The following is a 17,140-nucleotide window of genomic DNA, read 5'->3' on the forward strand; positions in this document are numbered from 1 at the left end:
TTTTTCACACAATGTACTTATCTGTGTACCGCTGTTTCCACTGTCATAAAAACGGCTGGTGACTTCCTCTTCTATGAAGTCCCTCCTTCAGAAATACGTAACGAGTTCTGATTGTGCCAGCGTTTACCGTGTTGTTTACCGTGCTGTGATTCGACCGCAGCTTAGCGCAGGTGCCAGCAGGTCCTGTGTTGTGATTCTACAGCAGCTTAGCGCACTGGAAAGGTCACGCCTCTTAACGGAGAGATGTATGCGTTCAATAATCTCTACAGCGTCCCTGGGAAAGCCAAACAAAGGTGATTTGACTCCTGGATGAAAATAACAGCGTCTCGATGACATGGCGATAAACACACTCAACGCAACAGTTCCTTTTCTCCACGCGACCGTCCGCTTCTCCACGTGGGACAGCAACAAGACCGCGCCCCCTTTTTCGCGTATTCTTTGTGGGCGGAGGTAAGTCTGTTCTACTGCTCTACTGACGTAATTAAAGAAGGAAGTACCAGGATGTAGTTCAAGCCGGCCGTTCGCTGTAGGCTTTGAAAGGGAACTTCTGTTAAATAAAATATCTCGCTTGGCATTGAACTTTGAGCTTTATAATTTTACAGGTATTATTTATGCTCTAACAGCAACATTACACACTAACTAAAGTTTGAACAATGGGATCATGCGGAATGGGACCTTTAACTTAAATTTAAGTTAAATGTACTCGTTTTAGTTCACATTACTAAATTTTTAGGGCAACCAGTTTGCTCCAATTTTTTAAGTAGATTCAACTTGTCAAGATTAATTAACTTGTGTAGATTAATTACTCTTTATGTCATTAGCAATAACCAATGTTATGTAAAAAAAACTAAATACAGGACAGCAGTTCATGTCTTCAACCTTTAGAGAGGTTATGTGATGCAACAAGACAATGAACCAAAGCACACAAATAAATCAAGTAAAGCATACAGTTTACATACCAAATTAATTTTTCCACCCTGCACTGTGAATGATTTCTAAATGGCTATTAATCATAAATGTGAAAAGTACAAGTTTGTGTGTTAATAGTTAAATCAGATTGTGTTTTTCTGTAATTGTCATTTAAATTGAGCTCACACCACATTTTATGAATTATCAATGCAGATTTTCAAGAGGTGGTTTCCTGGACAGGGTTTAAATTATGCCAAGAGTAGGCCTTAATCTAGTTAATCGTGAGTTAAAAAATTGTTGCCTGGAACAAAGATTAAGCACAGATTACTAACAACTGGACTATGAGTCCTGAACTAAAATAAACTGGATTCATTTACAGTTTTATCTAATTGCTTACACACAATTTCTGAAAATATGGCTCCATTTCTTGTAACTCTACACACAAAACACACAACAAGCAAAACATCAGACATCACTTGCAAAAGCAACACTTTGTGCAAAACTATTTTAACTCTTCCAAAAATGTTGTTTTTGCATATATCTAACTACACACAAATATGCACAACTGAGGAATTTTACAGTTGAACTGAAATCAACTGAACTGAATCAACACTGAAGTCACTTGAGCTGAAAATTGACACTATTTTGGCTTGTTAGAGCCGGTTTACAGCAGAATTTGTTTTGAACTTGTTACTGAAGCTGCTATGAAACAATATATTTTGTTGTATGCATATTCTTTCTTTCTCAAACCTTAGTTTTGATTTCTAAGTGATCAATTTATGTATAAGTGTTTTCACACATGATCATTGGCTGTATGGGTCCTCAGTAAATTAATGTGGCATTTAAATGGCAAAAGTTATTCTTGTCTCTATAACTTATGGCTTCCTAAAGACACGTTTATGGGTAAATAAAATATTAATAATATAAATAAAATGAATATAAAAACATATTTTAAATATAATGAAGTCATTTTATTATAGCACTCATCAGATGTTCCTGGAAACAAAACAGAGACAGAACAGTATAAACAAACTATACAACAAACTAAACACCAAATTACAAAAACATTATTATGTGAAAGTGAATAAAGTTGTGTGTGTGTGTGTGTGTGTGTTTTCAGTTATAAATATGTGCTGTGTAAATTAGCCTATTTATACTTTTAGAAATTATATATAGCCTAACTTTAAAAAACAAACAATAACCCATATAGATAAATTATAATAATTGTATAATATTAAGCATTTGCTTAATATACTTTGTAACATTAGGCTACTTTACTCTAGCACAGTAGTCAGTTAAGCAATTAATTAATATCTTATATTAATATGCATGTAGCCTAGGCTACATCTAAAGGTAAGTCTGCTTTAAAAAAAACAGAATGTGCGCGTTAAGAAACACGTTCAAATGTGTCTTCTTAACATGTTAAAACTGTGCGTCGACTGTGCGTGTATGCCTGTTACACGACCAGAATGTGCTTGTCTACACATACAAAAGAAACACGTGAAAAATTGCTGCTTCACGCGGACAAACAGTGCGTGTTGACACGGTCATAGTCACGCGTTTCGTATAAAGAGATTTGGCCCCGGGCGCGTTCCATAGTGGAGCCCTACTTTCCTTTTTCGTGATCAACAATGAAAGAACGCCGTCTTCAACTCTGCATGGAAGCGGCCAACTTTTTGGACTCATTTTCAGGAGGCTGTCTTCGTCTTCACAACTCTGAGGCAAACTGCAGGCGCTATGAACCACAGCAAGGGTAAAATAGCGTTACGATTTAAAGAATATGCTTTTATTCAGTTGTATAAGGAAATGGATGCGTTAATAGATCCAAGCTTAAAACTGCACATTTTGTTTACACAGACTATCCTCGCCTCATAGCGAAGCAGTGAGCTCTTATCTGCTTGGAGCGATTTCCGCGAGTCCAGATTTAACCGCTGACCACGACGACATTGTTTGTAAGTATAACTTCCAATGTTTTTCTCATTCCTTGTTTAATTTTACCGTGACTGTTTTTATTAATACCAGTCTCATGTAATTGTTTTCCAGCTGCCTGTAAGACGTATTATGAATCGACACGCCGGAGCTTCAGATACAAACAACCTGAACTTACATAGCAGGCGGAAACTGCGAAGTTTAGCTCGGAGTCGATCAAGAAGAAAAAGGGTAAGATTTATTATATTAGATCCGTTTTTTGTCAATGTGAGTATTTCTCAGGTTACTTATTGTCTTTATGGATTGTATTACAGTTGCTGGAAGCGAGACAAAGTGTGCTGGGTGAGGATGAGATGGACTGGAAGTGCGCGACCATTGAACTCCCATCTGATGAGGAAGACGGCATTGTTGACGGGGTGTCTGGATGGATTGTGCGGCCACCGCCATATACGCCTGTGTTTCCCGAATGTTTTGGGCGCTTCTTTTTGACGTTTTTGGAGGACAACATAAGAGACATTACTGCTGCACTGTACATAGTTGTGTGTTTGACAATAAAGCTCTTTCTTTGAATAAACAGCTGTGTGTTTATTAGCTCTTTCTTTGAATAAACGGCACGGTCCGGGCAAATTTTCCCATATATTCCTTGATGGTATGAATAGAGTTGTTCATAGCACAATAACATTAATATAAAACATAAATTATTACAACATAAAATATATATTTATTATTATTATTGGGGTTTACATTTATAATGAGCCAGGGTGACCAATAATGATTGGTTTGCAGTGATCTGCCAACCAATCACGAGGGATTTTTCTTTTTTAAATGTAGTGGCTTCAGCCAATACTGAGTGAGTAAATTCAAGTCTGGCCGTTGACTCTCTGGTTTCGCTGCTATTCATATGCTAATTAGAGGCGTTGCACCTCCGCGCGGTCTCTCAGCGGGGGGCTCTCCACCTACGTCATGGTTCGTTTACGACAATTTGTGGCACAGACGAACGCGACGTTCGCTGCCTCTAAATTGTCGAAAACTGCCGAAAATTAGGGAGATTTCCGGGAGTCTACAGGCGTTTACGGGGTCGAAAATCCCACTTTTCATGCAGTGTTCCGTCATTTATGAGACAACGCTTCTCTGTCATTGCCGGAAATTTAATTGATTAAATATTTGCAAAACCCACAGACAGTAATCTCGTCTGGACATGCGAGTATAAGCACTTGTCTAGAATGCCTTTGCATAGATCCGGCCCTGGATGAGACCAAAACATATTAATTGACGAGAAAAAACAAATGAATTGACTTACAGAGCTCTTCTGGAGGTTTTGATGACTGCTGATAATCTAATGAGACACTCGTCTGATTTCTTGAATTTCTGAAGCTCAAACTCCTCCAGCTCTTCCTCTGATGTCAACAACACAAAGACCAAAGCAGACCACTGGGCAGGTGAAAGGTCAGATGAGAGACTTCCTTTGCTAAGGTGGGTCTGAATCTCTTTCACCAGAGTTTGGTCGTTCAGTTCATTCAGACAGTGGAACAGATTGATGGATCTCTCTGCAGGCAGATTATCTTCTAATTTCTGCTTGATGTACTGAACTATTTCCTTGTTGCTCTGGTCATTGTCGTCTTGCTGTGTTATCAGTTCTCGTAAGAGTCGTCGATTGGACTGGAGTGACAGACCGAGGAGGAAGCGAAGGAAAAGGTCCAGGTGTCCATTGTCACTCTCGAGCGCCTTGTCCACTGCAGTCTTGAGAAAATCAATCATGGTTACATTTGTGTTTTCCTGTTCTGTAGACTCATGATCAAACACACTTGTCTTGTTGATGTCTAGAAACAGATGTGCATAAATGGCTGCAATAAACTCTTGTACGCTCAAGTGAACAAAGCAGTACATGGTGTCAAGAGTGATCCCTGTTTCCTCCTTAAAGATCTGGGTACATATGCCTGAGTACACTGATGCCTTATAGACGTCAATACCACAGGCTTCCAGGTCTGTGTCATAGAAGATCAAGTTGCTCCTTTCCAGCTGATGAAATGCCAGTTTCCCCAGTGAAAGGATGGCGTCTTTATCCCAGGAAACATCTGGTGTGTATTCTCCATCATACTTCCGGCGGCTCTGCTGGATCTGAAAGCGGAGAAAGTGTGTGTACATTTGTGTCAGAGTCTTGGGAGTGTCTTCAGTGTTTGATTCCTGCTGTGTTTGAGAGATCTCATCAGCCTGAGTGTTTTCCACATCATTGTTTCTCTTCTCCTCCAGAATGTTCTGGAGAACAGTGGCTGAAATCCAGCAGAAGACTGGGATGTGGCACATGATAAAGAGACTCTTTGATTTTTTAACATGATCAATGATTGTGTTGGCCTGATTCTCATCCGTGAATCTTTTTTTGAAGTACTCTTGCTTTTGTGCATCACTGAATCCTCGTATCTCTGTCAGCCGGTCGATACAGTCAGGAGGAATCTTACTGGCCGCTGCTGGTCTGGTGGTGATCCAGATGAGAGCAGAAGGAAGCAGATTTCCCTTCATGAGGTTCGTCAGGAGAACATCCAGAGAGGCTGGTGACGATACATCACACCACGTCTCATTACAGTCAAACTTCAGAGGAAGGCGACATTCGTCCAATCCATCAAGGATGAACAGGACTTTGAATCGATTCCTTCTTGTAAGGTTCAGTCCTTTTGTCTCTGGGAAAAAATGAGTCATAAGATCCATCAAACTTAGTTTTTCTTTCTCCTTTAAGTTCATCTCTCTGAATGGAAGAGGAAATATGAAGCTGATATCTTGATTCTTTTTTCCTTCAGCCCAGTCCAGAACAAACTTTTGCACAGAGACTGATTTTCCAATGCCAGCGACTCCTTTTGTCAGAACAGTTCGGATTTCCTCGTCTTGTTCAGATGCTTCAAACAAATGTGTGCAGTCCACCTGTATCTCTTGAGATTCATGACGCCTGGAAGCAACTTCAATCTGTCTGACCTCATGTTCAGTATTGACCTGTTCACTGCCACCCTGAGTGATATAGAGATCTGTGTAGATGTTATTCAGAAGTGTGGAGTCGCCTTGCTTCGCAATTCCTTCAAACACACATTGATACTTCTTCTTTAGGCCACACTTTAGCTGAGGAATGAAGAGCAGCTCATCTAAACACAAGAACAGAAAACAGATAGTTTTAGTCTTAATCTTCTCTCCTACATTTATAAGTGTCAATCTGACAGATGGTCATGAGTCTCAGACCTTCTAGAGCATCAGCAGCTTCATCTTGCTTCATCTCTCTCAGATACTGTAGCGTGAGATCAAGAGCTGCTGCTTTGATACTGCATCTATTTTCATTAAAGTCCTTCACTAAGGATTCTGTGTTCTCTTTTTGTAATATTTTCTTAAACTTTTCCAGTTCATTCTTCAGAAACATGATCATTTTGTTCTCAAGATCCTACAAACAAAGCAAGAAAAATAAGAGCATAATAATAACACAATTTAACCAGATCTACATCCACATTTGGTCAAAACTATTTATTCAGAATTGTAAAATATTTGTAATGGATACCAGTTAAAAACCAAACATGTTAATTGGCTGCCATTTAACACACAAAAAATATTTATACCTAAATATGAAAATATATATAAAAAACAGGTTTTTATTTTTTATTGGATTTTTTATGGGTTCTTAAAGTTATTATCCTATTATTTCGGCAAGAAATGTTCAGTATAATCATTAACATGTATGAAAATGTGTTTTCCTACCTGGAAGATCCCAAGGAGATTGTGTTTGAAACGCTTGTGTTTCCTGTGAGTCTGAACGTCTGAGTCTAATGTCTCACATTGAAGCCTGTTAGCCAATAAAATAAAATACTGCATTTATTGTTCAAGCTAAATATTATAAGTAATTTTAACAGAGAAAAAGAGTTTATGCTGTTAAAGTATAGGATCTATTTAGGTATAAATATATAGTGAGTTCTGCAGTGATGATGGGTGTTTTAATATGTTGCGGAGCAGATATATCAGTGCACCAAAATTAAATGGGTATTACAAAAATTATAATTATAATTTAAATAAAATAATTTCAATCTTTTTGCTACTTGTAGGAATGATAGGAATGATATTTTGAACGATAAAGTTTAATGATAAATATTTTTCTGAAATATTTTCTAACAGTGTGTGACCAACAATAAGAAACACATGAAATACCTTTTGTTAGTTGATGGTTTTCTCTCACTGAAGTTTTGTGGTACACCTCCTTTTGACCAGTCACTCTTCATAGACACAGAGCTGAACACATGTGAGCCTGATCTTACACTAATGACAGAGCAGAAAGATAAAACACATCACTACAGGAGATACTTCAGTCCCAATTGAAAGGGTTTAATGTTGCAAATAGTAATTAAATGCATTATAGCCATACTTTTGTCCATCTATGACTAAAGATGGATGGAAGGACATGTTCATGTTCGGTTGTAAGATCTATTTTCCATGGTGAATTTATGCCTCTTTGTAATTGTATTACTGTAAAGATTCTCCAGACTGAGTTCAATAAAGAGGAAAGCAGACTATAGGGCCCTAAGACTAGCAGACATTGGGTCGTATTTATCAATCTAGCGTAGAAACGAGCGCAGATCCAGTTTACGATTAAGACATGGAGAAACATAACCCGGCCAAGAAGAGGAAGTGATCTCATGAAAGAAATTGATCTTTCTCCAAAAACACCCGTTAACCTCGTAATTGCAAACAATTACATTAATTTATATGCTAATTAAATACTAATAAATAAATCAAAACATTTACAAACATTTTAAACAGCCTAGACTACTGTAGTTTAAGGGTACTATAGTAAGTGTAACGGTATTCAGAACAGAACTAGAATGAAAAATAAGACGCTATAAAATTATATATTAAACTATAAAATAAAACATAAATTAGATAGTCATAGTGGCATTCATTATAACAACACAAGTCAAGCCAAAAATTAATTAATTTAAATCGAAACTGACGGGCTCAGCTCTCTCATTTGGCAAGAATACAAATATGTTTCTATATTTGCCATGTATCATTTTGGTTGCTAAATATTATTCATTATTATTCAAACAAGGCTTAGTTTGTGCTTCACTCGTGTTCCAATATCCACATAAAACAGCATCCTCCACATGCGCAGAAATGTGTTTGGTTGGGCACTGGATTAATTTATACAGCGGACCATTTACTTTGAGCAGTGTAACTTTATGTTTGTTTGACTGCATTAGTTTGATGATGAATGGCTGAAATGTCAAGCTAACAATGCTAGAGCTGTGTGATCACTTGGATTTAATAAAATAAAGAAATAAAGAGAACAAATACAATGCATTAGAGTGTCACAAAAATGAGCATCACAGTTTTTCTCTATTGTTAATATCTTAATTATTTCAGTGAAATATATTTTGTGTAGTCCTGTTAATGTTATTCCTTTATATAGTTAATTTTATTCTGTTTTTTTGGTTCACAGAAGCGCTGTGGGTGTGTGATGTGTGAATCCTCATGTTCTGTTGTTTATGCTGATATTTGCGCATGTAAAGTTAAACCCCTAAAAAAAAAAACACTTGTGGTATTTTTAATTGATCACAAACACCCATATATTATAAATTAATTCAATTTGAACTTGAAATTCTTATCTTAATGTTTTATGATCGACTGATGAGCTTTGGTTGTTTGTCAGGAAAATAATCTGAATGATCAAAATGCTCTCATTTCAATTCTTCACCAGATTTGCTCACACTAGTTCACACTATCTCAAAAACTAGCGTACACGAGCTGAGACCTGACGTGAGATTTGATCATAGCCATCGCTCACGTCCATATTGATAAATGCACAGTTTTCTGTTGTACGTTCATTTCATAAATCATGCCCATTGTGTTCTCTAAGGGTTCGATTGCCTGGTTGAAACCAAGTTTGATTGGTCCCCCCTCCCCCTCCCCCTAAATGCTAAATGCTCTAAAGAACGCTAAAGGCTAGCATAAATAAGATTTACTTGTAGTATGTAAGTCACGCTCGGCAGGAAAATGAGTGAAATGCACACAAACGTCTCGGTTACGTATGTAACCCTCGTTCCCTGAGGAGGGAACGGAGACGTACGTTAGTGACTAACGAATGGGGGTTTCGCTTAGAAGCCAATCATCTCCGAGAATTCAACAGCGCCCAATGGCAGTGCCAATGCCATGGGCATGCGGAATTTGCATGCGTAACTCCGCCCCACCTCGTGGGTATATAAGGAAGTACGCTGGCAACATCGCATTATGTTACTGCTGCAGGAGCCAAGACTGAACTCCGCGTTCCAGGTAGCACAGCTGACGTGGCAAAGGAAACGTACGTCTCCGTTCCCTCCTCAGGGAACGAGGGTTACATACGTAACCGAGACGTTCCCTTTCGTTCAGTCACTACGACGTACGTTAGTGACTAACGAATGGGGGTTCCAATACAACAACGCCACTCAGCTGTCATCCAGTGCCCTGCGTAAGTGTGAGTACCCTGTCGTAAGACTAGTACGGACGAAGGACTCCCACTTATCACAGGATTACCAAGGTACACTGGGAAGCATATCCCAGTGAGGGAATGCCAAGATGCCTACCCGTGGGGAGGGCTTAAGAACACACATATGACCCGCTAAGGGCTGCATATGGAAGATTTCTAGGGTACCAGCCGAAGGTGGATTTTTAACCCTAGGGCGGCAGAGACTTGCCAAGGGAAAGACACCTGCTCGCTGAGGAGGCTTACGGTGGAAATACTCGTGTGGGGGTCGCCGGAGGGGAACCATGCACACGGAGCACCTGGCCGGACATGAGGGTCTGGGCTTGAAAGGGCAGACTGAACTGATGTCGGTGTAAGCAGGGCTGGAGGAGCTCAGGGCTCTCGGGGAGCTCACCTGAGGGAAAATATTGCACGTATCCAGTCCTTGGAGTGGAATGGCGAGCAAGCGAAGACACCTGAGCCTGGCCCATTACCGGCCACCCGTAGGGGCGAGTACATAGTTGGACACTGGCTCCACACGGAGATTGTAGAATCTGGCGAATGTGTTGGGTGTCGCCCAGCCTGCAGCTCTGCAGATGTCTGTTAGCGAGGCGCCATGCGCTAGAGCCCAAGAGGAGGCCACACTCCGAGTGGAGTGTGCCCTCACACCAAGGGGACATGGTCGACCTTGCTGCTGGTAAGCCAAAACAATGGTGTCCACTATCCAGTGAGACAACCTCTGCTTTGAGAGAGCACTTCCCTTCCGCTCTCCACCATAACAGACAAAGAGCTGGTCTGAGGTCCTGAAACATCGCGTACTGTCTACATAGGTGCGGAGAGCGCGTACTGGACAGAGCAATGCCAAGGCTGGGTCTGCCTCCTCCAAAGGCAGCGCTTGCAGGTTCACCACCTGATCTCGGAACGGAGTGGTGGGAACCTTGGGCACATATCCGGGCCGGGGTCTCAGGATCACGTGAGAGTTAGCCGGCCCGAACTCAAGGCACGCTTCGTCAACCGAAAATGCTTGTAGGTCCCCGACCCTCTTAAGCGAGGCCAATGCGGTCAGCAGAGCCGTCTTCATAGACAAGAACTTAATCTCAGCCGACCGCAAAGGCTCAAAGGGAGGCCTCTGCAGAGCACTTAAGACTACTGAGAGGTCCCAAGAGGGAACGAGAGGAGAGCGAGGAGGATTCAGTCTCCTCGCCCCCCTCAGGAACCTGATGATCAGGTCGTGCTGACTTACCTTTTTGTCTCCCAGGAGATCGTGGTAGGCAGATATTGCGGCCACATACACTTTAAGGGTGGATGGAGACAGCCTTCGCTCCACCCCCTCCTGGAGAAACGATAGCACGGACCCGATCGGGCATTTCCAGGGGTCTTCTTGGCGGGAAGAACACCATGTGACGAAGAGGTTCCACTTCAACGCATAGAGACGTCGCGTAGACTCAGCTCTAGCGGAAGTGATGGTAGCGACCAACGCAGGTGGAAGACTACTCAAACCTGCCGCGTCCCGTCCAGAAGCCACACGTGGAGCTTCCAGAACGCTGGACGCGGGTGCCAAAAGGTGCCCCGTCTCTGAGTGAGGAGGTCCGGTCTCAGAGGAATAGGCCAGGGAGGGGCTGTTGCAAGGAGTAGAAGTTCTGGGAACCAGGTCTGGCCGTGCCAATACGGGGCGACCAGCATGACCTGCTCCTTGTCCTCCCTGATCTTGCACAGTACCCGTGCAAGGAGGCTCACTGGGGGAAACGCATACTTGCGTAGCCCTGGCGGCCAGCTGTGCGCCAGTGCATCCGTGCCAAGGGTGCCCTTGGTCAGGGAATAATACAGGGAGCAATGGGAAGAGTCCTTGGGAGGCAAAAAGATCTACCTGTGCGTCGCCGAACCGTTCCCATATCAGCTGGACCGTCTGGGGGTGGAGTCTCCACTCTCCGGGGAGAGGCTGAATCCGTGAGAGCTCGTCGGCTGCACGGTTCAGGTCTCCCGGGATGTGGACAGCACGAAGGGACCTCAGGCGCTTCTGACTCCACAAAACGAGATGGCGGGCGAGTTGAGACATACGGCGGGAGCGTAGACCGCCCTGGTGGTTGATGTACGCTACTACGGCCGTGTTGTCTGTCCTGACTAGTACATGTTGACCCCTCAGCAACGCTCGGAAGCGGTGCAGGGCGAACCGTACTGCCAGTAACTCGAGGCAATTGACATGCAGAAGGCGCTGGGGTCCTATGCAGGAGCCCGCGGCTGCTTGTCCATTGCACATGGCACCCCAGCCCGTGGATGATGCATCTGTTGATACAACAACATGCCTGGAAACTCGTTCTAAGGACACTCCGGTCCATAGAAAGCTGAGGTTCGACCACGGGGTGAGAGTCTGTAAGCAGGCCCGAGTCACTTGAACCCGGAGCGTGCCAGACCGCCATGCCCATCTCGGGACTCGATCGCGTAGCCAGTGCTGAAGCGGTCTCATATGAAGCAATCCGAGCGGCGTCACCGCGGCTGCAGATGCCATATGCCCCAGGAGCCTCTGAAATAGTTTCAGTGGAACCGCACTCTTGCCCTCGATTTGACGAAGGGAAGTCAGCAGAGACTGCGCGCGCTCGCTCGAAAGCTGCACGCACATGGCGACCGAGTCGAAATCCATACCGAGAAAAGAGATCCTCTGCGCGGGGCAAAGTTTGCTCTTCTCCCAGTTGACCCGAAGGCCCAGACGGGCTAGGTGATGGAGCACCAAATCTCTGTGTCCGCAAACCTGCTCTCGAGAGTGACCCAGTATGAGCCAGTCGTCGAGGTAGTTCAGGATGCGAACCCCGTGCTGCCGAAGGGGCGCAAGGGCTGCCTCGGCAATCTTCGTAAAGACGCGAGGGGACAGAATGGTAGAACTGCGTACTGATATGCCCGCCCCTCGAAAGCAAACCGTAGGAACGGTCTGTGTCGAGGTAGAATGGAGACATGGAAGTAGGCGTCCTTCAGGTCGATCGCTGCAAACCAATCGTCTGGACGAACGCATTCGAAAAGGCGTTTCGCTGTCAAAATCTTGAACGGAAACTTGTGAAGGTAACGGTTCAAGATGCGCAGGTCCAGGATTGGTCTCAACCCACCGGCTTTTTTGGGTACAATGAAGTAGGGGCTGTAAAACCCCGACTTCACCTCGGCTGGAGGGACAGGTTCGATTGCACCCTTCGCCAGTAGGGTGGCAACCTCCGCTCGCATGACAGGGGCATTGGCCCCGACCATAGTAAGCGGACTCCCCGGAAACAGGGAGGAACCTGCACGAACTGAATCGCGTAGCCGCACCTGACTGTCTTCGCGACCCAGCGGGACAGCCCTGGAATCTGAAGCCAGGCTCCCAGGAACTGCACCAGCGGGGTCATTCGGACTACAGGTGTACCCGGTGTGGGGCAGCAATGCAGCGTTACCGACCCGGACAAGGGAGGCTGTTGGGCGTCCCGGTGTGGGGGTGCGGATAACGGCTGCGTCCTGACAGAGGAGACCAGGGAAGGACGCGCGTTCCACTGGGGTCTGCTCTGCCAGGAGGCTGGGCGACAGAGAGGGATGCAAGTGGCGGGACCCGTGGGTGGCGCGCACTGTCATCACCGGTCTCTGGGTCCTCAGAGACAGGGACATGAGTTCTTCCCAAGCGCTGCTAGCCCGGGGGCCAGCAGCAGAAGGATTTTTCCCCCGGCCCTCCACCGGGGGAAGGAGAGGCCCTGCTACCATCCCCTGGGAAGAACTGGAAACCATCTCTGAGTTGTCCACCTCCAGCCTGGCGTTTAACCAGGCTGGGGAGCGGACTGGGCGCCATCCTCAACCACCTCCCAGGTGAAGGCTGCTGCTGGGGCCGGGCGGGAGGAGGGAGGGCGCCCTCGGCGGCGAGCAGACCGAGGCGACTGAGCCGGCGGCTGGGTGCAGCAGCTGGCCGCCGGGGCAGTACGTGTTACACCCTCAGTCTGCTCTGGAGCGGCAGAGAAACGTTGGGCGCAGTTCTCAGCCGCGCCACCGAAGAGGCCAGCCTGGGATATGGGTGAGTTGAGGAGGCGGGCCCGCTCAACGTCCTCCACATCACCAGGTAAGGCCAGGTGTTCTCCCGGACCACAGCTGTGGACATCGCCCGACCCAGGGAGCGTGTGGCCACCTTCACCGCCCGGGGGCGGGATCAGTTGCGGCACGCAGCTCATTGAAGAGCCCTGGGTCGGCTCCACCCTTGTGTATGTGCAAAGGGGCGGCGGCCTGCCCGTAGCTCTGCAGGACCACGCCACCGAAGTAGACGAGCCCACAGGCTTTGGGAGGGTGCTTAGGACAGCCACACCACGCCACGTCAAGCCCTCTGTGGACACCGTAGTGCGCAACAGAGAGTTCAACAGTGGGGGGGGGGGGGGGCCCAGTGTACCCTAGGCCGCGGCCCCATCAAGGGCAGAGAAGGCGGAGGAGGCCACCAAACGATCGCGGGAAGCACGGGGACTTCCGGGACCGCGTGATCTCCTCATGCACCTCGGGAGCGAAAGGCATTGGGGGCGGGGCCCAACAGCTGTCGGGTGCCGTCCCCAAAAACCAATCGCGCAACCACGAGCACTCGCGACTGGGCAGAGTTCCACACCAGCGCGAGACTCGCGGCTGCCCGAGATAACATGGCTGTCAACTTTAGGTCGGATCAGGCAGCGCTGACACACCCGGAGACGGAGCACAACCTAATCGTCATCCCCAAAGGACTCCAGCCCACCTTGGGATGCGGCGATCGACATCTCACTGCTATCTGGAGCGTGAACGAAACGAACGAGGCGTCAGAGACGGGCCGCTGTTTCAGTCCAACACTCGCGGGTTTAAGCAATGTGCGAGAGGGGGCGTGGCCCGAGGAATGATCGTCGGGGTTCTTAATACCACGGCACCGCCCTCAGGTCACCCTGGCCACCAGCCAAAGTACCACCTCTCTCGGAGACGGTAGATTGGGGTGTGGCAGAGGGGACTCTCTCTCCTCACGGAGATACTGAGTCTCGACCGCGACATCGCGATGGTCACGTTCCCGCAGTGGGAACATGACACATCCACAAACACTGCCCTAACGTGCTGAAGCCCAAACACATCGAGCAGTGAATGTGCCCATAGCAACGGAGATCGATCGCACCCGGAAGTGCACGGGCGAACCGTCTTGAAAAAGACGTGCCACGCGCAAGCTCTTTTTGTGAGAGGAAAGCTCTGCAGAGTGCCGAAGCGCCCAGGGAAACACACACACAGCTGTTGCAGATCACTGCACAGATCAGCAGGCAGGCAGCATGAGATCGCTGGAACGCGTCGTTACACCAACACCCTGGAGAACCGCTGGTCTCGAAGACTGAAGAGAAGACTTCAGAATTCAGGCTTGTAGGAGTGAAGAGATGCTCTTGGCTCCAAAGTAGAAACATAATGCGATGTTGCCAGCGTACTTCCTTATATACCCACGAGGTGGGGCGGAGTTACGCATGCAAATTCCGCATGCCCATGGCATTGGCACTGCCATTGGGCGCTGTTGAATTCTCGGAGATGATTGGCTTCTAAGCGAAACCCCCATTCGTTAGTCACTAACGTACGTCGTAGTGACTGAATGAAAGGGAACACAATTTTTATCAGATCATACGTCATTAATAGCGGTTTGCTTCCGCAATTTAGTATGATTGCGTTCACATCAGCAGTGAACTGTACCAGAGTTCACATGAACCATACCGCAGACAACACTTTTTTAAGTGGACTTGGGTACGGTTTGCGGGTGCGCACCCGAGTTCGGAAAACAGCGTTCACATCATCCAAATGAACCAAACTCTGACGTCAATCGAAAGTGCTAGTATGAAAGCACCCTGAATTGTTTTATTTAATTTCCATCAATATTATCTTAGCTAATACAATGTTGTAACACAAGACACCATGAAATAGCCAATGGCACACCAAAATTAAATGGGTATTAAAAAAAAACTATAGTTATATTTCAAATCAAATAATTTCAATCTTTTTGCTGATTGTTAATTGGAACAATATTTGAATGATAAATTTTCATGATAAATATTTGCTGAAATATTTTCTAACAGTGTGTGACCAACAATAAGAAACACATGAAATATCTTTTGTTAGTTGATGGTTTTCTCTCACTGAAGTTTGTTCCTTCACCTTTTGATCTTACACTAATGACACACAGAGCAGAAAGATAAAACACGTCACTACAGGAGATACTTCAGGTTTCATGTTTAATTAAGCCCAGTTTAACAAATTAATTCCTGATCAGAGGATTCTTTTAGAAATATATCCGCTGATTTAATAGTGAAGATTTTAGGGTTTTTAATCTGTAATAATTCCGTAAGAGAAGAGCAAACTGTGTCCCACACAGAGAATCTCTTATCTCGGTATGGAGCTGGATTGGGTCAACCAGACTGCGTGCCTCACAGAGGAGCGAGTCCGGTCATTGTTGAACTGCTTGAATACGTTCAATGGCAGGACAGCGGTCCCACTGAAATTTTTTCAGAGGCTCCTATGGCATATGGCATCTGCAGCCGCGGTAATGGCGCTCGGATTGCTTCAGCACTGGCTTCACGGCCAAGTCCCGAGGTGGGCGTGGCAGAGCGGCAAGTACCGGGTCCCAGTTACTCCGTACTGTCGCCAAACCTTTTTATGGGTTTATGTTTCTATGGGCGGGAGTGCCCTTAGAACAAGTGTCCAGGCATGCTGTGGTCTTCATGGAGGCCTCATCCACCGGCTGGGGCCACGTACAACAGGCATGCAGTTTCGGGTCTGTGGACGGGGCCTCAACTGCATTGGCACATCAACTGCCTAGAGTTGCTAGCAGTACGTCTTGCACTGGGCTGCCACAAAAATCTGCTACGTGTCAAGCACGTTTTGGTCCGTACGGACAGCACTGTGACCGTTGTGTTCATCAACCGTCAGGGTGGTCTACTCTCCCGCCGCATGTTGTAACTCGCCCGCCATCTTCTCCTTTGGAGTCAGAAGCATCTGAGGTCGCTTCAAACCATTCACATCCCTGGTGCGCTCAACCGGACAGCCGACGAGCTCTCACGGCAGCCGGCACCTCTGGGAGTGTGGCGACTCCATCCCCAGGTGGTCCAGCTGAACTGGGACCTCTTCTGAGCCGCACAGGTAGACCTGTTTGCCTCTCCGGACTCGACCCATTGGCAGTTGTACTATTCCCTGACCGGGGGAGCCCTCGGCACGGATGCACTGGTGCACAGCTGGCCCCGGGACCTACGCAAGTATGCATTTTCCCCATTGAGCCTTTGTGCAAAGTCAGGGAGGACGAGGAGCAGGTCTTGTTAGTTGCGCCCTACTGGCCCAACCGGACCTGGTTTCCCGGACTAACACTCCTCGCAACAGCCCCTCCCTGGCCCATCCCTCTGAGGAAGGACCTACTTTCTCAGGGACGGGGCACTCTTTGGCGGAGGTTCTAGGTGGCCTGCCACTGGCTGTGGTAGACACCATCACTTCTGCTAGAGCTCCCTCTACGAGGCGCCTCTATGCACTGAAGTCGTCTCTGATGGTGTTCTTTCCCCTCGGAACCAGGTTGGAACCACCCCAGAGATATATGTTGCACTACCCTGTTAGGTTAGTCCTTTTGTGTAATTGCCACCTCTCCTTCCATTGATGGACGTGGCTCCGCAGCGTTTCCTCTCCCGAGACAGGCACACTTTCCCAGTGTTTTCCAATAGTCACACTGAGTGGGTCTTGCAGGAACAGCAGTGACTGACCGTCTCTCCTTAGAGCCATAACTTCCCGCTCCAACAAGGGGGCCGTTCAGCGAGCTCAAGCAGAGTGCTGGAAGGGCCAGCTTCCCTGGCGTGTTGGTAGGATCCCAAATTCGTTGGTCAGTTCCGA

General features: G+C 46.4%; 1 protein-coding gene across 1 annotated transcript in view; it reads right to left on the bottom strand.

Moving 5' to 3' along the window:
• Positions 1-17,140, bottom strand: part of LOC307139816 (NACHT, LRR and PYD domains-containing protein 12-like) — an 80,378-nt gene that overhangs the window by 41,800 nt on the left and 21,438 nt on the right. The window contains exons 3-6 of the mRNA XM_079838926.1: positions 7,012-7,119; positions 6,568-6,652; positions 6,061-6,256; positions 4,139-5,966 (exon numbers count right to left, since the gene is read on the bottom strand). Coding sequence (XP_079695052.1) covers positions 4,139-5,966; positions 6,061-6,256; positions 6,568-6,652; positions 7,012-7,119 — 2,217 coding nt within the window. The remainder of the gene's footprint in view (positions 1-4,138; positions 5,967-6,060; positions 6,257-6,567; positions 6,653-7,011; positions 7,120-17,140) is intronic.

The sequence above is a fragment of the Gobio gobio genome (assembly GCF_949357685.1).
Source record: "Gobio gobio genome assembly, chromosome: 16".
Taxonomy (NCBI): domain Eukaryota; kingdom Metazoa; phylum Chordata; class Actinopteri; order Cypriniformes; family Gobionidae; genus Gobio; species Gobio gobio.